Genomic DNA, 20,326 nt, shown 5'->3' with positions numbered 1-20,326 from the left:
GGGTCAGGACCCAAATGTAAGGCCACAGAAGGGGGCCTGGTGGCTCCTGAGCAAACTCTCACCCTCAGGTGTCAGGAAGAACTTTCTGAGGCATGTGAAGTGGGAGCCCCTGCCCCTAGCCCTGGAAGCTGCCCACATGGCAGATGTGAGACGAGCTAAGCCATCCTCTCTGGAGACTAAGATCCAGCCAGGTGGGAATCCCATGGTAGAGACCTTGGCTCCAGCTCCCATCCCTGGCAGCTGCCCTGGTCCTTCTCCGCCCCTTGCTCCCCGTGACATGCTCTGAAAGCAGGGATTCCAAAAGAGGCAATGGGATCCTTAGAGAGGGACCAGCCCTCTCTACGGTAACATGGGAGCTGGCTGTAGACAGAAATAAAGCTGGAAGATGCAGGGGCCACCTGGCCGAATGTGTGACCAAGGCCCAGAGGCTGGTGGCTATGGGTTAGGGGCAGACCCAGCCATCCTCTGACTCTCAGGCCCAACGTCTGCTTCTGAGACACCCGCCTGGGTCCCAGCCTGTCCTCGCCAGGCTGAGCTCAGCTCTATCTCGGCCAGCGGTTCGTCCCGCCTTACCACGGTTGCCAGGCTGGGAATGTGTTTGACCGAATTCTCGACCTCCTCTTCAGTCACTTCGACCAGCGTGCAGTTCTCGTCCTCCGATGGCAATGGCTCCGCCCCGTGCCTCGTGACCCAGGGGTGCAGCTTCAACGAATGACAGGAGGGGTGAGGGGTGGGCACAGCTGGCTCTCAGAGGCCGGAGAGCAACACCAAGGCCCTGCCAGCGAGCAGAGCCAGGGAGGGAATGCGGGAGGGGAGAGGCAGTGACCTGAGGTCAGGCATGCAAGAGAGCTGGCAAGCCAGGAGAGGGTAGGGGTGAGCAAGATGGGAGGAAACGTGGAAAAGGCCGAGAGACAGAGAATGGGAGGGAGCTACAAGGCCGGGATGTACACTGGACCAGATTCTCCATCTGGCTCCCGGTCTTGGCAGAAGTAACTGGAATTTGGCATCTGCCTCACACGGTTGCCTGAGGAGCACCCATCACTCCTCAGCAACTCTCCCTGATGCCCAGAAGGCTTAGCTCAGAGCAGGCGGCATCCTCGCCATTCCACAGAAGGGGAATTGGAGGCTCAGTTTGACCAGTCAGAAGGACAATCAGGAGAAGACCCAGCAGGGGTCTGTCCCCCACTACCCACTCCTTATTTGTAACCTTTGGGGCTGCTGCCTCTTCAAATGCTAGTTATCTAGGTGCCTAGGAGCTCCCACAGCAAATCTCTAGGTTTCTTAAAGGGCCAGATGTGTGCATGTGGCATTGGCAGTGTGGCACTGGTGGGGTATGGCGGTGGACAAGGGTCTCTCCTAACAGTGCTTTCTGCAACTAGGTGGAATTCAGCAGGCTGGAGTGGGAGGGGGTCAAACTGTGCACTAACTTCCTCCCACCTTCATTACAATCTCTCAAAGGGACAGGCAGGGTCAAGGAAAGGACCCAGGACTTCAGCAGCCAGGGCGTGGAGCACACAGAGGCCCCAGTCTGGTCTGGTCCAGGGAGGGTGGATGCATCAGCCCAAGCCAATCCGAGTGAGTGTGGGCTGCCTGGCTGGCAACAGATCCCACTTCCACAACCACAGTGAACACAAGTCCTAAATCCTCCTCCAAGCCCCCCAGCAGCCCCAGCAGCCCAGAGGCCCCAGGGCATGGGAGGGCAGTGGTGCCAAGAAGGGCACGGCACTGTGGGCGGAGGGGTGTGGGGCCTGGCCAAGGCAGGGTTGAGCCAAACAATTCCAAGCAGAGGATGCAGGCTGAGCCCCTGGTGCACGCCCCATGGGGCAGTGGTGACCCCCAGGTACCTTGATCTCTGGCACCACAATCCTGGACTCAGGGTTCTTGTCCAACATGCGGGTGATCAAGTCCTTCAAGTCCTCAGCTATGTCGGGCCTGGGGGTAGGAGACACATCAGGGGTGGGAGACATACACAGGACCACCGAGGGCTTGGAGAGGGAGGCGCCTTGGGATAGACAGGCGATACTCACTGATCTGGAAATTCCAGAGCCTGACTCTTGATCTTACTGTGTAAACACATGATCCGCTCGTCCATGAACGGGCACTGCAGAGAGAGGTCAAGGACAGATGGCTGTCAGCGGCTGACACACGCGTCCTGCAAGGGCGGCCCTGTGCTGGTGTCACTCTGCATGGGTTACAGCCGAGAAATAAACAGCCCAGGGGCCTGGTCTAGGGAGGAAGCAGTTCCCATCCTCCTAAGTTCTAGAAGGCCCAGGCACGTCCTTCTAGAAGGGCTAGAGCCCTTCCCAAACGCACAGCAGCCTTCCTCTGTAGCTGTGCTGTAATTTATCTGCTTATACGAAAGCGAGCACTCTTCCTCACTCACCTGTCAGGTGAACAACAATAATGCTAAGAACAACACAAAAGACACAGTGGCAACAGCGATGATTCGTGAGGACCGAGCCTGGGCTAGGCCCTGGACTGAGGTCGCTCAGGACCAACATTTCATTGGCTGGTCCCTCTGCCCGGAATGTTCTTCCCACCAGCATCTGCACAATATCATTGAGGTGTCTGATCACAGCCCATCTTCTCAGGGAGGCCTTCCTGAGCTTCTGTCTCAGACAGACAGTCCCTCCCACCACCCTGTGACTTCTCCTCGGAGCACCAATTCTTGATGTTATGTTACACGTGCATTTGTTCACTGTTTAACTCCTGCACTGGAAGGTCAGCCCCAAGAGGGCAGGGATTTTCGTCCGTCTTGCTCACTGCTGACTCCCCAGAGCCAGGAGCATCCCTGGCACGTAGGAGGGGCTTGATAAATACTTGTGGAATTAATGAATGTTTGAATTATTTCTGTCGATCCTCTCAGAAGCCATAAGAGATAATTAAGTATTCTTCTCCTTTTACAGAAGAGAAACAGAAGCTAAGACAGGTGATGTGTCCCGGGAAGTGCAAAGATGGGATTTGAGCCTAGACTAGGTTGACTCTGAAGCCACCTCCCAGGTGACAAAGTGATGCTCTCGCCCAGCAGAGAGCCTGACCAGGAGGAGCTCAGGTATTGTGCCAGAAAAAAGAATCTTGATGTGGGGTGCTCGGAAGGTTGGAAAAGGTCGCAGAAAGTGACCTGGTCCACTCCTGTCCAAAGAAAATGGTTTCAATGAGAGCAGTAACTTGAGATGGGAGTCTGGATTGCCCAGGTGGATCCAACTGACAGAGCTCACTAAATAGTCACTGAAGATCTGGGCATTTCATTTTATGTAAATTCCACCCCAAAAGAAAAAAAAAGAACCATAAACAAATAGTGAGCTGTAACTAACGACCACATTCTGAAGCATTTGGAAGGAAGTGTAGCAGTGTCGGCAACTCACTCTGAAACGTGTAACAAAATAAGACAGATCGAGGATGGATGGACATGTGATAACGCAAGTACAGTGAAACATTTACGGTGGAATCCAGGTGGTTGCTGCATGGGTGTTTTTTTGTATAATTCTTTCAGCTTTGCTATATGAGTGAAAATGTCCTAATCAAACATTGTGGGGGAGGAGATTATAAACTCCTTTACTGCCTCACAGGACCAGTTTCTTAAGTTTTCGCTAAGAGGAGCACAAGCTCATGAAGAGGAAAAATTCATGCTCTTATTGCTCGCATAATCAATCAGAACTTCAGAGTTAAAAATAGAAGCCCCTAAATATCGATAATATAAAAACAACAACAAAAGAACAACAATTAAGAAAAGACGAAACGGCACCCCTAAATCAATAACACCACATGGACTTTAACTTGCATTCCAATTCCATCCCTCCAGCAACAGCTTCTAGGAACGCTCCGGCGAGAACATCAAAGCAGTATTGGGCTCAAGAGGAAAGAGTGCAGTTATTGATTAGTGATGTCTGTCTTGGAGTTAGGAGTGGGAAGAGGTGGCACATTTGCTGTCCTTGCCTTAAATGCATCAACTATTTATAACCTTTTTGAGCCTCTGTCAATCCTTCTGTTTTATCACAGCATTTTTTCACAGATATGACTACCATATACAGATATATACATTTGGGAAGGCACCCTTTTTCATATTCAGATCTAACTGTGGAAATAAAATTATATGACTTTTAAATGAATAAATACTGTCTCCCTGCAAGGGTAACTATTAATCCAAGGGGGCCACCCAGCATCACTCAGGAGACAGGACAGCCCACCCTGTTACCTGGCCAAACACAAAGCAGTACAGCGTCACACCCATGGCCCAAACATCCAAGGCCTGCAAGAAAAAGAGAGCTTCACGTGAGGGGACACGGGGCAGTGAAGGGCTTCTACTGTTTTTGCCTGTCCAGCAACCAATCCTCCAGCTATCCTTTGGGGAACCACCTCTTTTTGACTCTCGGTTTATAGAGTTGGGGTGGGGCTGATCCTGCCCCTTGGCCTCTGGGTGGGCACATGACCCAGACCCGGCCACTGAGAGCACCACTTCCCCCAGCCACAGTGATTGGTTCAGGATGGGCACACGACCCATGCTGGACCAATCAGAGTCAATCCCAGGATTCTCGCTGGAGCTCTTCAGAAAGAGGAATTCTCTTTCTACTGAGGTTGGTAAACTCTGATAAGCAAGTAGCCTAGATCTGCTGGTGACCAACCCACTTAGGGAGGAAACCATTTCAGGAAAATAGCTGAGGGATGGAAAGACAGACTCCTATTTGAATCCCTGTACCTAGCCAAGCCTGAAGCCAAACGTGCCCCACTCCTGATGTACACGATCCAATGGATTTACTGTTTAAGCCTGTCTAAACTGGACTTTTGCTGCTTTCAACTGAAAGGACCTTAACACAGGCACAGAACTCAGCACCTCAGGCAGGTCCAAACCCACCTTCCCAGAGAAGATCTTCCGGGTCTCCGAGAGCGACTCAGGTGCCATGAAGGCGGGCGTGCCCACAGTGTTAGAGAGGAGCGCGTCGCTGCCCTTGAACTCATTGCTCACACCAAAGTCGGCAATCTTGATGTGCCCATCTTCTCCAACCAGCAGGTTGGAAGGTTTGATGTCTCGGTGGATGATCTTCTGGTAGTGCACTGGGGGTGGGGTAGACACCAGATGGGAGAGAGGGGACAGGAAGCCCATGTGAGGAGCTCCACATGGCCCGCACAGCCCGGAGACACAAGCATGGACCATACTGTTCTCCCACAGCCCAGGCCCTTCCCAGCCCTGCCTTCCCAAACCCACTGAACACCCACAGCTCTGAAGGATGAGGGGAAAAGAGTGTCTTTAAGGAAGTTCTCCAGTCTTCAAAAATGAGTAAGGGGCCAGCCTGGTGGCATAGTGGTTAAGTTAGTGTGCTCCACTTAGGCCCAGAGTTTACGGGTTCGGATCCTGGGTATGGACCCACACACTGCTCATCAAGCCATGCTGTGGCGGTGTCCCACATCAAAAATAGAGGAAGATTGGCACAGATGTTAGCTCAGGGCCAATATTCCTCACAAAAAAAAAAAAAAAGAGGAGTGAAAAAACAAACGCCAATAGCAATTAGTAACCGCCTGCTACAGTAGGTGTGACAGTGTATAGAGAGTTCTTGTTAAGCTTGGCTCCCAGCTAGAAGCCTCAAGACTTGTGACAGTCAAACATATTTTCACTTACTAATGTCAACCCTCAACCTGTTCACCAAACCAACAAGGACTGGAGCAGGCTGACGTGAAGTGTGACCCACACAGCAGGATTGGGGACTTGGCTAACTCTTCTGCCCAGATGTCAGGCCATGGCAGGGGACAATCCTATGGTGTGGAAGACCCAACTGCATTCCTGTGGTGATGATGAGGATGATGATGGAGATGAGGAGTAGCGCCCATTGCTGAGTGTCCAGTCCTGGGCCCTAGGCCCTGGGTTAAGTGCTTCCCATTTAAATCTCACAACAATCCGATGTGATCAGCAAGGGTAAGAGTCAAGATGCTTAACAACCAGCAGAAGAAAGGACACCCGCCAGTCAGAACTACCGATGGGCAGCAGCTGATCTCAGCCCTGGTGACAGATTCTTTATTCCCACTTTACAGGAGAGGAAACTAAGGTTCCAGGAGGTTAACAAGATCCCCTCTCAGGGCTGCTGGGAGGAATAAGGGACAATGCAAATAAAGCGCCTGTCAGTGCCTGGTACACATAGAAAATGCTGGATAATTAGTCACTATAGTTATTGCTTTTCATTTTTGTGTGTGGCCGGAAGAAGGGTTTCTGCTCACCAGGGGCACGGCGGCCCCAGCAGGGCTCTCTGTGGCTGTCCGTGACTCTGCATCTCAGACAATTCTGTTTCCCTCCCACCTTCTTGAGCTCCAGGAGGAAAATGAGAAACTTTCCACCCACTACCGGGGAATGCTAACCCCCCGGGGCACAAGTCCTCCCACAGGCCCCGCTCACAGTACTCGATGCCTTTGATCAGATCCTGGAAGTAGAAACGGGCCTGGTCCTCAGACAGCGGTTTGAGGGTGGGCACCTCCATCACAGGCCTGAAAGGTCGACACAGGTATGAAAAGCAAACCGGACACACCGGCCTTTGCCCTCTCTCGCCAGCAGAGCCCAGTGCCGCCTGGCTCGGCTTTGCAGCTCTAGAAGCCTTGGGCATCACGCCCACCGGAAGCTGGGACACTCACCCTTGGTTGACCAGTTCAAACACTGCAGGGAAGAGAAGGGGGTAAATGGTTACACTGGGAAATCTGTCTTCCTCCTGATCCGCCCCACCTCACGACCACCCCTAGGAATACCGGGAAGCACAGAAACTAAAATTGGGACTGGGCTGGGGAGAGGAACAGGCCACCAAACCAACGCCGCTCACGGTCCTGCTTTTCTAAGTTCCTATCACGAGGCTAGGGGTCAGAGATTTCCGGTGTCCCTGGGATCCTAGCCCAGCCGTACTTCTGGTCCTTAAAACAGCTGAGGACCATCTGGCCAGAGAAAACAAAGCGGGGAGACAGACAGGCGGGAAAGCTCATGGGCTCCTTTCATCTCTCCACTCATACCTTGGAGGTGCCAGGGGTGTGACTGATGCTCACCTATGTCCTCTTAGTCACACCTAGCTCCTGAGCCATCTTACGCCAAAGCACAGGTCTAAGGGGACACAACCCAAACATCATCTTACTTAGGGACAAAGTAGCCCTAGCAGTCTTCGGAATCCTAGGGAAGTTGCAATTCAAGAAACAGCAAGAACAGGTTTTGACAATGCCTCCCGCATTCTCCAAGCTGCCAGGAGGTGTCAGGCTACAGACCAAGAAAGGTTGGATAATTTTGTTACAACTCCTCAACGCTCTGTGGTCAGCTGGCCCTCAGACACTTTCCTGTGACTCTCAATCCAAAATAAGACTTGGACCTAGAGGCGGGGCTGGAGGTTTCCTCATCGCCTCAAAGAACAATTCGTCCCATTCCTCTGAAATAGGGCCCTTTTTGACCCACGTGCCCACCCAACACGCACATGCCCCACTGCCCGCCAGCTTCCTGCCAGCCCTGCGTGTGGGGAACCCCCCCACCAAGTAGTAGATAAACTATGTTCAGGGAATGCAGTATTTTGTTGTTGCTGGGGTGTTTTTGTTTGTTTTTTGCATTTTTGGAAAATTGAGGTGAAATTTTTGTAACATAAAATTAACTATTTTAAAGTGTATAATTCAGTGGCGTTTAGTATTTACAATATTGTGTGTGCAACCATCGCCTCTATCTAGTTCCAGAACATTTTCATCCCCCCAAAAGAAACCCCATTAGCAGTCACTCCCCGTAACTCCTCCCCAGCCCCTGGCCACCACTCCTCTGAGTGCTGTTGCAACGGATTTGCCTTTTCTGGACATTTCATATAAATGGAATGACACAACACGTGACCTTTTGTGACTGGCTTTTTTTCACTTAGCATAACGTTTTCAAGGTTCATCTGCGTGGCATCACGGATCAGCACTTTATTCCTTTTTACGGCTGAAACATACTCCACTGTGTGGATGTGCCACATTTTGACTATCCATTCATCAGCTGACGGACACTTGGGTGTCTCCACAGTCTGGCTCTTGTGAGCACTGCTGATGTGAGCACGCGTGGACAGCATTCACGTGCGCGTATTTGTGTGGATATCTGCTTTCAGTTCTTCTGGGTATATGGCTAGGAGTGGACCTGCTGGGTCGTGGGATATAGTTCTTCTAATTTTGTTCTGCTCAGACAAACATAACTGGGAATATGAGGCTGCACTTTAGGGAGTGAGAAAATAGCACAGTGGATTTCAAAATCCAGTGGAGAATAACTTTGGAGTTGTCTGTGGTTCTGGAATCATCTCCCCACACTGGAGTTTCTTAAGGAAGAAACCAAAGTGTTGTTTCAAAACTCTCCAAGGGCTGAGGTGGCCAAGGACAAAGAGCCGCCTGCTCAGACAAAAAGAAAACTTAAAGGTTCTGACCAGAAAAGGAACTTGACTCCCCCGGGGCCCCTCCCTGTCCTCAGGTTCATCAACCAGCTCGGGCAAGACTGCGGCAGAGCAGATCCGCCACGGCCTCAGCCTGTGGTCAGAAGCCAAGGCGGCAGCACCAAGGGAAAGGCTTCCCCAGACAGGCACGCGGGCTGCCTCTGCTCCAGCCCCTCCAGCCCCTCCAGCCCCTCCAGCCCCTCCAGTCCCTCCAGTCTCTCCAGCCCCTCCAGCCCCTCCAGTCTCTCCAGCCCCTCCAGCCCCTCCAGCCCCTCCAGCCTCTTCAGCCCCTCCAGCCCCTCCAGCCTCTTCAGCCCCTCCAGCCTCTCCAGCCCCTCCAGCCCCTCCAGCCCCTCCAGCCCCTCCAGCCCCTCCAGTCTCTCAAGAGCTGCCTCCCGACTTTCTGCACCTTCCTCCCACCCACCCAAGCACCGCCCAGAGAAGCCAGCCTGTTGAAACAGGTCTGTTTTCAGTCACTAACAGCTTAACCACTCCCGGGGCTGAGCGGTGAGTAGGAAGGTCGTAACCTCTAGAAATACTGATCATGTTCATGACCGTTTGAGGGTCAGGCTCACCACACAAGGCTGCGGCTGGAAAGATTTTCAAAACCACTGGAGTTGCAGACCGAAAGTCAGCACGGCTCCCTTCCACACGGCCGCCTGAGAAGGGACAACTCTGGCCCTGCAACTGCCTGGTTCAAAGGGCTTCGGCAACTCCCCCTCGGAGCTTGGGGCATGTTCTTTCCATACGCATTTGACTCCTCTGCTCAAAGCCCTCCAATGGCTGCCTTCCCGCTCAGCACAAGGCAAAGTCCCTCTGCCACCCGGCTCCCACCGTCCTGCACAAACGTCCCCTCAGTGAGGCATCTCGAGGAGCCACTCCATTTCCCAATCCCCTGACTTGGAACTCCTGGCTCCCCTCAGCCTGCTCAGGTTTGCTTTTCCCCATGGTGTCGTCCCCTTGAAGCCTACGCTTAAGACCCATGCAGACACATCGCTGAGTGTGTCTGTCTGTCCTCACCACAGCAAGAAAGTACCCTGAGGGCAGGGAGCTTTGAGTTTTGTTCCCTGAAGAAGCTACAACAGGGCCCAACAAACTGTGATGTTTGTCGAATGAACAAACAACCACCTCAGAAACAAAGCCATGCAGAGTCAGGTCCGGGGCCCCAAGGGTGGTAATTATGCGGGGGATGCCATTCTGTGCCCAAAACGATCTACATTTTGTGACTTCTGCTGTATTTCCCCAAACTTCTCTCATTTGCCTACCGTGTTTATAATCTGGCCATATCTATAAACCAGGTAAAGTATTATTTGTCTCATATTTTTCTTGAAATCAACTCAAGTTTTTAGCCCTATTGTAGGTAATGATATCCATGAAATCATGAGTTGAGTGTTGTGCTGGTGACAGTTTTTCCTATACAATAGTAAATCAAATCTAAAAATTTTTTTTAATGTTTGTCCACATCTCACCTAACATCATCTCGCAGATGCAAAGTGGGGGGTGGTACCGCATTTTGAGAAATACTGTGATTCTGTAATGTTCACATTTTTACAATGTTTCCTTGTCTCAAAATTTTTTTAAGTTAACATACCTGATGTTATTTACTGTGTCGCTTCTAAATTGTTTCTAAGGGAAGGTTTTAAAAGTTCTAAAATTTGAATTTGGACTGCACACTAGATGCTCTCGAGGAAGTGGCAGTAACTTTTTCAGATGTGACAATGTCCTGCAGTCCTATAGGAGAATGTCCTTATTATGAGATGCACGCTGAGGGGTTAGGGGCTGACATGTCAAGACGTCTGCTCCTTTTGGACGGTTCAGCAATAAAAAAACAGAGAAATGGATGGGTGGGCAGCTAGACTGATAAAGCAAATATGACAAAAAGTTACTAACTGTTGGATACGGGTGGTAGGTATACAGGGATTTACTGTACTGTTCTTTCGACTTTTCTGTAGGCTTAGCATTTTTCACAATAATACCCTGGGGGGAAATAAAATGTCCTGCACAACAACAGCATCCTCAGAACAGAACCACAGCAACTATTTTAGGGGAAATTGAGCTCTGAGCTCTATTTTCAAACCAGACCCATTCCTTTATGATCAATCAGTCCTTGTGCAGCAAAGGATCATCCCTTTGCTCATCCAGGAGACTTCTGGATTCTAGACTGAGCTTGGCCATGTCCACTTCCCTCATCTCCTTGATACCCCTCTCTGCTGTCGTTTGTACTCGCTCGAATGCACAGGCTCGTCTGAACACCCACCGAAGCCAGACATTACCAGGACATGTGACCTGTCAATCAGGCATTCCTGGGCCTGACAGTCTGCTGTCCAGTTTTGAATTAGTCCTGCCCTTCCTTCCCTCATCAGCACTTATGCTGAGAGCTGACTGAGGGCTGCCTCATGTCTTCACCATTTTAAAAAAATGATGTCTCTGAGGACACACCTGAGTCCTTCCATTTCCATGTGCAGTGCCCAGATCCTTCAATGGCCCCCTAAGACTCAAATGCCCCACCATGACCTCTCAGGTCCATCCTCATCCCCACTCACTTCCTTAGTTTACTCTGCTCCAGCCATATTTTTCTCAAACATGCTAAGCTCTCACCAGCCTCGGGGTCTTTGCACCTGCTGTTCCCTCTGCCTGGAATGCTCTTCCCCAGATGTAACCGGGCTGTGTCCTTACCACTCAGGTGCCGAATGGTCACCTCTTATCTGAAATGGCCCCTCCATCTCTCTCTCTCACATCGCTTGGTTTAATCATCTTCAGAACATCTATCCGAAGTTGATGATCCAGTTTATTTAGGTGTTGACTATCTGTCTTGCCCGACTAGAATAACAACTTCATAAGAGCAGGGGCCTTGTCTTTCCTACTCATCACTGCATCCTTAGTGCCTAGAACGGTGCCCAGCATACAGTAGGTGCTCAATAAGCGTTCACAAATGAATGAATAGGCCATCCAGATAAAGGCCCAGCAAGAACTCGCTTCCACCTCCTGCTTCAAACCAGGGGTACGGCCTTCTCTGTGGCTCCCTGTGGGGCCCAGCTAGAGCGCGAAAGGGGAAGCTGTCCTTGGTGCAAGAGGCCAGGGACAGAGGGTGCCTCGAGAGGGCCCCTGGGCTTTGGCAGCTGCCAGAGCGAGGGCAGCGGAAGGCAAGGGCTCTCTTACCCATGTACAGATGGTCCTCATTGGGGTCATCCAGGACCTGTTGGCGCAGCCCCACGGAACAGGCAGGCGATAAGGAGCAGGGGAGAGGAAGAGAGAGAACAGATATGAGCAGAGAGGAAGCAGCATCCGCATGCCTGCATCCGCCGAGGGGAGGGCCGTGCTTTCCGCTGTTTTTCCCAGTTAAGATGAAGGGCACTGGAGAGAACCCAGAGGGTGCGATCCAAATGGCCATCTGGAAAATAGGCACCTTCTAGCCCAATCCTCAAGGGTCCAAAACACCCAGAAAGGAGGCTACAAAAGGGAAGGGACAAATTCCTCCCCTGGGAAATGTCTCAACTTTACTAAGAATCCCGCCTGTCTCCTAGGAGACAATGGACTGATCCTCAGGGTGAAAATTCAAACCCTGTCTGGGCTCTGTGGACTCCTCCATGAAGTGCCCCCATTCCCTGCTGCCCAGGAAATGACGTCTCCCTGCCTGGAATCGCCCCAGCACTTCCTCTCTCGCCCTCTCTCACGGCCCTCCTGCTTTTTTTTATCACACTTTCTCCCTCTCTCCCAAGGGCAGGTGGCAGGCAGATCCACCTCGGTTGCCTCCATGGTGCCCTGCACAGGACTAGGCACATGGCAGGAGCTCAGGAAATGTCTGATGAATGCACAGACAGGCAGGCCGGCAAACGGTCTTGTTGGGTGGAGAGGTCACACGCCACAGGGCAGCGGGGAGAAAGGAGATCCCGCCAGGACCCAGAGCCACTGGCTAACCAAGCGCTCTTGGGCTTCCTCCAAGATGGCCAACTCAAGCAGCAGTGAGTTGAGAGTGTGAAACTCAGCGTGACAGGTGGAGATGGCCTGCAGCCACCATCTCTCTTGTTTGGGGAGAAACAAAGGCAGGCTTCTCAGGTAGACTGGCCCTCTCACCTCTTCCCACATCAAATTTGCCTTCCCCAGCCACCCAAGATCCACGGAACAAGAGCCATGAGAAAGGGATGCACTCTAGGCAGAGGCCCAGGGCAGCCAACCTGGAGCCCTGTGCCCAAAGCCCTGCTCTGCGGGGTGGAATCAGACCCAAGGCCTGGCCCACCTAGAGTTCTCCACCTGATGGGCCCTAGGCAAGTCATGGCTGCTAACCCTCATATCTACCAAAGGCAGGGATGTAACCCCCAAATAGCGGCCTCCAGCCCTTTGCACATGCTGTTCCTTCCCCTGTGATGCCCTTCCCTATTCCTTCCCTGTCTTCTCCATCCAAGGAACAACCAAGGTCATCTCAAACATCACCTCCCCTGAGAGGCCTTCCCCCGCCCCGTCAGGCTGGGCTGGTTGCTCCCATTCCGCACGCCCACAGCACTTTGAACATACAACCAATAAAGTACTTTATCATACACAGTTTACAAACCCTTGTCATCTAGACCAGAGGTGCGCCAAACGAGGTCTGGGGACTTCTGGGGGTCCCCGAGATGCTTTCAAGGAGTCCATAAGATCAAAACTATTTTCCCTTTAACACTAAGACAATATTTTCCTTTTTCACTCCCATTCTCTGCTACTATACATAGGTGTTCCAGAAACCACGACATGGGATTTCACAATAGGTTGAATGCAGAAGCAGATCCGAGAATCCAGCCGTCTTCCATTAAGACAGACATTAACAACAATAACAAATTTGCAAAAAGGTAAATTCTATGCCATCCTTCTCACTATATTTTTGTTTCAGAAAAGTTATTTTTCATAAAAACATACCACTTATGTTAATATGTAGTACGATTATTGTTGTTTTTAAATGGACTAATAAATAACGTTTAGATTTCTCAGTTTTAAATTCTAATGTGGTAAATATTAACAAATGTAACCCAAACAAACAAAAGCTTCTTGGGGTCTTCAATAATTTTTAAGAGCATAAAGGGTCCTGAGACCAAAAAGTATGAGAACTGCTCTTCTAGAGCAGGGGTTGGCAAACCACAGTGTGGAGGCCAAATACGGCCCTCTGCCTGTTTTTGTTAATAAAGTTTTATTTGAACACAGCACAGCCCATTTGTTTACTTGTGTACGGCTGCTTTTGTGTTATTACACATAGGTGTAGTAGAAAGTGAACCAGCTCCAAAGAGACAGAAATGGGTGAAGTGCACCCTCAGTATCCCTCTGACTCTCAATTTCTTCATCTGTAAAATGAGAGTAATAAATAGTCTTAGAGAAGAGTGAGGATTACATGAAATAACAGGGAGGAAGGAGCCTGCAGCAATTACAACTCAGCCCTGCAATAAGCTGTTTGAGGTGACATGGCTGTCCCTGGAGACTAGTGGTATGACATTTCATTAATAACAGAGGCAGGGCTGGACCATCACCCTTCTTCCCACCTTCCTCCATGTCCCCCCACCTCACCTCCACCAGCTTCACCACGTTGGGGTGGTCCAGCTTCTTGAGGATGGCGATTTCCTGGTATACCTGCTCAATGGGGCCCCTGGGCTGGATGCAGCCCCCTGGGGCTGGCCGGGTGCCTCGGGGTGGAGGGCGACCTGAAGGAGACATGAACCATCCAGGGTCAGGGCAAAGAGATTTTCCCCTGCGGATCGCAGCTACAGGTAGGACAACTGAAAGGGAAGGGTCTCAGCAGGGCTAGAGTAGCTGATGCTACCAGGGGCTTTACACATCCTTTTTCTCATCTGTCTCCTCTGCTGCTGGAAATCAGTGAGACCAGAGACCCAGCCCCTTGCTCAGCCCTCTGTTAATCCCCTCCTTCCCATCGCATGCCCCAGGCCTCAGTGAAAATCAGGAATACATTGAGATGTGAGAAAAAGAAGTCTGCGGTCTGGGTGGCAATCTCAAATTCCCAGGGAGGATGAATCACTTCCCCTCTCTGGGGCTCAGGTTTCCCACTCCATAAGATAGACAAAAACATTTCCCCTCATCTCCTTAACTCATGGAAATAGTAGAGATATCAAATGAGGTCAGAGATAGGAAAAGAAGGAAAAGCCAATGAGAGAAAAATACAAAAGACTATGACAAAAGGGAGACGTAATCAATTCCCAGCTTGGCCCTGCAGTGACTAAGAGTCAACAGGTCGGGGATGGAGAGGCCCACAGTCAAGACACTCACGTCACACACTACATGTAAGGATCTAACCGTGATGAACAGAACTGAATGTAGATGTGTCAGCCTTGGAAAAGTAAAAGCAAGATCAGGTGTCATAAGTGGGATAGAAAAAGAGGAAAGATAAGTTCAAGGGAAGGATACTTGCCACTCGCTACACCTGCTGGAACAAGGAGGAAAGTGACAAGTGTAGTAACACAACATTGCCTGATTGGGGAAAGGGAGGTAAGGAGTGGGTTAAGCTGTCCTCAAAGGAAGTCAGAAGAAAATGTCAAAAATAGATAAGAAATAACAGCACAAGGATATTATCTGGCTCAGAGTTTGGATAAGCAGGATAAACCAGGGTTGGGTGCTAAGATGGGGTTTATGTTTTTCCTTATTGACTTTCTCTTTTTGGTCCAAGAATACATTTTTCCAAGCACTGCTGACAGGGAGCTCATGCTGGAGCAGCCTCAGATATGCTCACCCACAGGTCTATCATCTGACCACACAGAGTAATTACCAGCCACAAAAAGAGCTAAAAGTGGGGGCTGCCTGTAGGGAGAGGGAGGAGTATAGCAAGGAATTTGTCTTCCTTTCTAAGTCCTCCTGGTCTTTTGCCTTTTTTTTTTTTGTAGATACAAGTGTAATGCCTTGTGGTATTTAAATTTCTTTAATTCATCATTTTAAAATGTATAATTCAATGGTTTTTAGTACATTCACAAGGTTGCACAACCATCACCACTATATAATTCTAGAACATTTTCATGGCCTCCCCCAAAAAACCCATACCTATTAACAGTCACCTCCCACTCCCTCTTACTCCCAGCCCCGGGAAACCACTAATCTGCTGTCTCAATGGATTTATCTATTCTGGACATTTCATATAAGCAGAATCATACAAGATGTGATCTTTTAAGTCCGGTTTCTTTCACTTAGCATAATGTTTCAAGGTCATATATCGATACTCCATTCCTTTTTGTGGCTGAATAATATTCCATTGGATAGACAGACCACCTTTCATTTATCCACTCATCCACTGACATTTGCGTGGTTTCCACTTTTTGCCTATTATGAATAGTGCTGCTTTGAACACTTGTGTACAAGCTTTTGTGTGAACACGTTTTCAATTCTCTTGGGTATATAGACCTACAGGTAGATTTGCTAGGTCATATGGTAACTCCATGTTTAACATTTTGAGGAACTGTCAAACTGTTTTCCTTTAATGGATTTTTTGACTTGATACCTATATTACTTCAATAAATATTTTTTTAATGAAAATGAATTAAAAACCTCAGCAGGAGGCCCAGTGCTGTCTTTGGGGCATCCACCCAGGGCACTCTTTGTAGGAGACACCATTCAGTGGAATCTTCTGTCTTGCCCCAGCCCCTGCACCTAAGAGCAAAGCCCTGGCCCACCAAACTCACGTGGAAAGCCCGCCTGTCTTATCAGCTTCTTTTTGGACAGCACCTTCATCGCCTGTGGGAGAAAAGACCCCACATCCTGATTAAAATGGAGAGGAGGGTGGAGGGAGAGCTCGCTCCACGCATAGGCCTGCCCCAGCTCTTGGTGCGCTGGCCGCCTGAGGACAACGTAGTGAGCACTTTGTCATCAGAGTGGGTCAAGCAGCTACAGGTCGTGTGGAGGCTGAACTCCCGGGGCCCCTCCAGCCCTAAGGGTGCTTCCAAGGTTCCAGGTCAGCTCTCCAAGCTGGGGGATCACGAGCCTTAGGACTCGCTACCACTGAATCAAGACATGAGTGAGCTGGAGTGATGGGCAGGAAGGAGTATGACTGGCTATTTTGCCCATGGGGAAACTGAGGTTCAGCAGTTATGTCACTTGGCCAAGAACGCACAGTTCTCACATGGGACAGCCAGGATTTGAACCCACATTGGACTGAGGCCGGAGCCTCAGCTATAAGGGCAATTTGTCTCACTTCCACCTGTTACCGGTGCTATGGAGGATGCAGAAATGGCAGCCGGAGCAAGGATATGAGACATTGCTGGATTTACTCATTTTCCTCCTGAGCCAATCACTTTGCTTCCCCATTTCCCCATTTGTAAAATGGGAACACTACTTCCTTCCTAGTGCACAAATTGGACATGATCCAACATCAAAATGAGACAACAGCTAAGAAAACCGTCCAGGAAGCCAAGTGCTGGACAGGAGGCTTTTCCTCTGGACAAGGGACAAGGATGGGGGTGGGAGGGGGATGTGGATACTTACATAGTAGGTATTGTCATTTTCATTGTAGGCCAACTTGACCACGCCATAGGAGCCCTGGATAAAGGGAGATGCCCATGACACACTATCCAGAAATTATGATTGGTAAACTGAGGACCCTCATACAGAGGTTGCAAACCAATAGCTCATTGGCCAAATTTGCCCTGAAATAGTATTCTGTCGGACCTGCAGTTTTCACAAAGTTTGAATTAGTTGCCAACATTTAAAGACAGAAAGATTGAATATCAAAATCCAGATTCCCAGCTTCTTTTGAAAAAATGAGAAGATATGGAGCCCTCATTTCTGTATGTGAACAGTTTGCCACAGTCCTCACCACTCCCTACTATACACCTAGCCTGCATTAGTCATTTCTATTACTCACTTCTTCTCTATTGGCATTTGAGTTTCTGACCCCTGCAATGACACTGCTCATTGGCTGAAACAAAAGCAAAAATAGAAGTGAGAATACCTGAGAGGGGGAAAAACTAACACTAATTAGGGAGGATGTAACCATCACCATGATGATACGTGATTTCTCTAAACTTTCTGAGCTTTTGCAGAAACGTATTAATATGACAGTATAAAAATAAAACAAAATAAATGGACCATGAATGGCAAAACTCTCCCCTATAGCCTTGTCTCCAAAGCCTCACCTCCCACTCCCACCTCTAGTGGGTTCCCTCCATAGTATCTGAGACGTCCTTGATAGGCATGGAAAACCAGCCTGGCTCCTGGCATATTTACCTTTCCAATTTCATCCTTCAGTGTGTACTGGTTCAGCTGTACACAATCCTGGAAAGTAAGTAGAAACACACAGAACACAAATTGTCAGTTTGCAGCCAGATACATTTTTCACAAACTAAACAAACATGCAACCAGGACCCAAGTCAAGAAAGAGAGCATTCCCAGCTGCCCAGAAGCATCTCCCAGTCACTGGCTCCTCTCCACAGCAACCACCATCCTGACTCCTAACACCTCAGCTTTTGTACTCTGTAAAAACGTAATCAAATAGTATGTACTCTTTTAATGCCCACTTTTTAAAAGGTTGTGCCCACTTTTAAAAGTTAATTTTATTTTATTTTTTATTTTTTGTGTGTGTGAGGAAGATTGGCCCTGAGCTAACAGCTGTTGCCAATCTTCTTCTTTTTGCTGAGGAAGATTGTCACTGAGCTAACATCTGTGCCAATCTTCCTCTATTTTGTGTGTGGGATGCCACCACAGCGTGGCTTGATGAGCAGTGCTAGGTCCAGGCCAGGATCTGAACCTGTGAACCCCAGGCCACAGAAGCGGAGCACATGAACTTAACTACTACGCCACCGGGCGGGCTCCTAGAAGTTAATTTTAAATTAAACAAGTAATCTATGACTATGTTCTTCTGTGAAAACATAAAGTGACACAAGAGAAAATCTGTGTGACCTTGAGACAGACAAAGGTTTCTGAGACAATACACAAAAAGTATAAAACATAAAAGGAAACAAACGATAAACTGAACTTCAAGCAAATTAAAATTTTTCTCTTCAAGACACTATTAAGAAAATGAAAGGCAAACTACAGATTGAAAAAAACTATTTGTAACACATATATCAGAGAAAAGACTGGTATCCAGAATATATAAAGAACTCTTACAACAAATTAAGAAGACAACCCAATTAAAAAATAGGCAAAAGATTTGAAAAGACATTTCTCCAAAGAAGATATACAAATGATCAATAAGCACATGAAAAGAAGCTCAACATCATTAATCGAGGGGAAATGTAAATTAAAACCACACCCATTAATTGGTAAAACCAAAAAGACTGACCAAACCAAGTGTTGTCAGAATGTAGGGCAGATAAAACCTTCATACACTGCTGGGAGGAATTTAAAATGGTGCAGCCTCTTTAGAAAAGAGTTTGGCAGTTTCTTACCATACGACCCAGCCACTCTACTCCTAGGTATTTACCCAAGAGAAATGAAAACACGTGTCCAGCAAAGACTTGTATACAAAAGCTCATAATAGCTTTATTTGTAACAGTCAAAAGCTAGAAACAAATCAACATGTAAATGGATAAACAAACCGTGGCACACCCATACAATGGAATACTATCTAGCAGTAAAAAGGAATGAATTACTAGCAGATGCAACAACATGAATAAAGGTCAAAATCATTGTGCTGTGAAAGGAGCTGAGCTAAAAAAGTGTGCATACTAAATGATTCCGCTTATGCAAAATTCTAAAACTTGCAAATTGATCTATTAAAAAGCAGGTCAGTGGGTACTTGGGAAAGGGAAAGCGGGGAGAGGGCTGCATCATTGCATGTGCTGGAAATGCCCGCGACCTTGACTGGGGTGATGGTTTTGCAGATATACATACATCAAAGCTGACCATATTATCGTAAATTTGAAACGAATTATACCTCAATATAGTTAGGGGGAGAATATCACAAGAAGTAAAACTGGGAAAAGAAACACGAGAGAAAACTTCAAGTGTGACAGATAAGCCCAAAACTTCCCTTAACTGCCCGTCCCAATTCTAACCCTCTCCCCAGACCTTGCTGTCAGCTTGGCGTATACACACCCAGGCCCTTTTCTGTGCGGATGCACACACACGCACCCGGGGAAAATACAGGGCACTGTTTGGGGATGGGGTTTGGAGAGACATAAATGGTGTCACACTACATCATTTCTCAACTTCCTTTTCTCACTCAACAGTGTCCCTGGAGACAGCTCCGTGTCAGAACGTACACACAGAGCAGGTCCGCGTGTCTCTGCTGTCCGTGTGTCTCCACGGCACGCAGAGCCCGCCCCTCACTGGTGGACATTTTAGGTTGTTTCAAATGTTTCTCTCCAGTGTCGCTTTTATCCCCCTGAGTCCTGGAGGGAAATGACAGGCAGAAGGGGACACTGTGGAGCTGTCCTGGGGGATCTCACTGCCTTCTAATCCAACCCCTACACACTGCTAAATTCAGCTTTCAAGGGTCCACTCTGACCACGTCAGCCCCAGCTCCCTGCGGCTTCCAGGGGCAAATCCTGACTCCAAGCCTGGCCTTCGAGGCCCTCTAAAGCTCTGACCTTCGCAGAGCACCTAGTTGCCCATCAAATACCAGTCTCCCCTTCCTTCCTTTTAACGGAACTCTGGGGGCAATGTCCTGGGCTAGAAGACTGCATTTCACAGCCTCTCTTACAGCTTGGGGTGGCCACGTGACTGAGTTCTGGCTAGTGGGAGGCAGGTAGAAGTTGTTGGGTAGAGCTTCCAAGAAAGAAGACTGACTTAGGAGCCAGACACATTTTGCGCTTCTTCCCTGCTCCTTCTTTCTGCCTGGAATGGAGCTGTGAAGACTAGAGCCACAGCAGCCATCTTGAGACCATGAGGCTAACCAGTCTCAAATGCCTAGCTCCAGATTTATTTTACATGATAAATAAGCCCTATTGTGTTAAAGCCACTGTTGTCAGGGGGGCGGGGAGGGGGCTCCTTTGTTTCTCTATTGATATTGATTGATATAAACCCAATCT

The 20,326-nt window shown here is 49.0% G+C and overlaps 1 protein-coding gene across 8 annotated transcripts in view; it reads right to left on the bottom strand.

The window, feature by feature from the left end:
• The window catches only part of CAMKK2 (calcium/calmodulin dependent protein kinase kinase 2), a 47,493-nt gene that overhangs the window by 10,768 nt on the left and 16,399 nt on the right, over nucleotides 1–20,326 (bottom strand). For 5 of the 8 annotated variants that reach the window (XM_070516005.1, XM_070516009.1, XM_070516007.1 and 2 more), the window contains exons 3-14: nucleotides 17,580–17,627; nucleotides 16,839–16,892; nucleotides 16,040–16,091; nucleotides 13,926–14,059; nucleotides 11,556–11,592; nucleotides 6,616–6,637; nucleotides 6,383–6,471; nucleotides 4,853–5,052; nucleotides 4,196–4,249; nucleotides 2,028–2,101; nucleotides 1,845–1,932; nucleotides 574–702 (exon numbers count right to left, since the gene is read on the bottom strand). In XM_070516005.1, the coding sequence (XP_070372106.1) occupies nucleotides 574–702; nucleotides 1,845–1,932; nucleotides 2,028–2,101; nucleotides 4,196–4,249; nucleotides 4,853–5,052; nucleotides 6,383–6,471; nucleotides 6,616–6,637; nucleotides 11,556–11,592; nucleotides 13,926–14,059; nucleotides 16,040–16,091; nucleotides 16,839–16,892; nucleotides 17,580–17,627 (981 nt within the window). The remainder of the gene's footprint in view (nucleotides 1–573; nucleotides 703–1,844; nucleotides 1,933–2,027; nucleotides 2,102–4,195; nucleotides 4,250–4,852; nucleotides 5,053–6,382; nucleotides 6,472–6,615; nucleotides 6,638–11,555; nucleotides 11,593–13,925; nucleotides 14,060–16,039; nucleotides 16,092–16,838; nucleotides 16,893–17,579; nucleotides 17,628–20,326) is intronic. The other 3 variants (XM_070516008.1, XM_070516011.1, XM_070516012.1) reach the window with 1 other exon arrangement.

Source organism: Equus asinus, chromosome 8 (genome assembly GCF_041296235.1).
Source record: "Equus asinus isolate D_3611 breed Donkey chromosome 8, EquAss-T2T_v2, whole genome shotgun sequence".
NCBI lineage: Eukaryota > Metazoa > Chordata > Mammalia > Perissodactyla > Equidae > Equus > Equus asinus.
The sequence above is the reverse complement of the archived record's forward strand: the minus strand, read 5'-3'. Positions and strand labels throughout refer to the sequence as shown.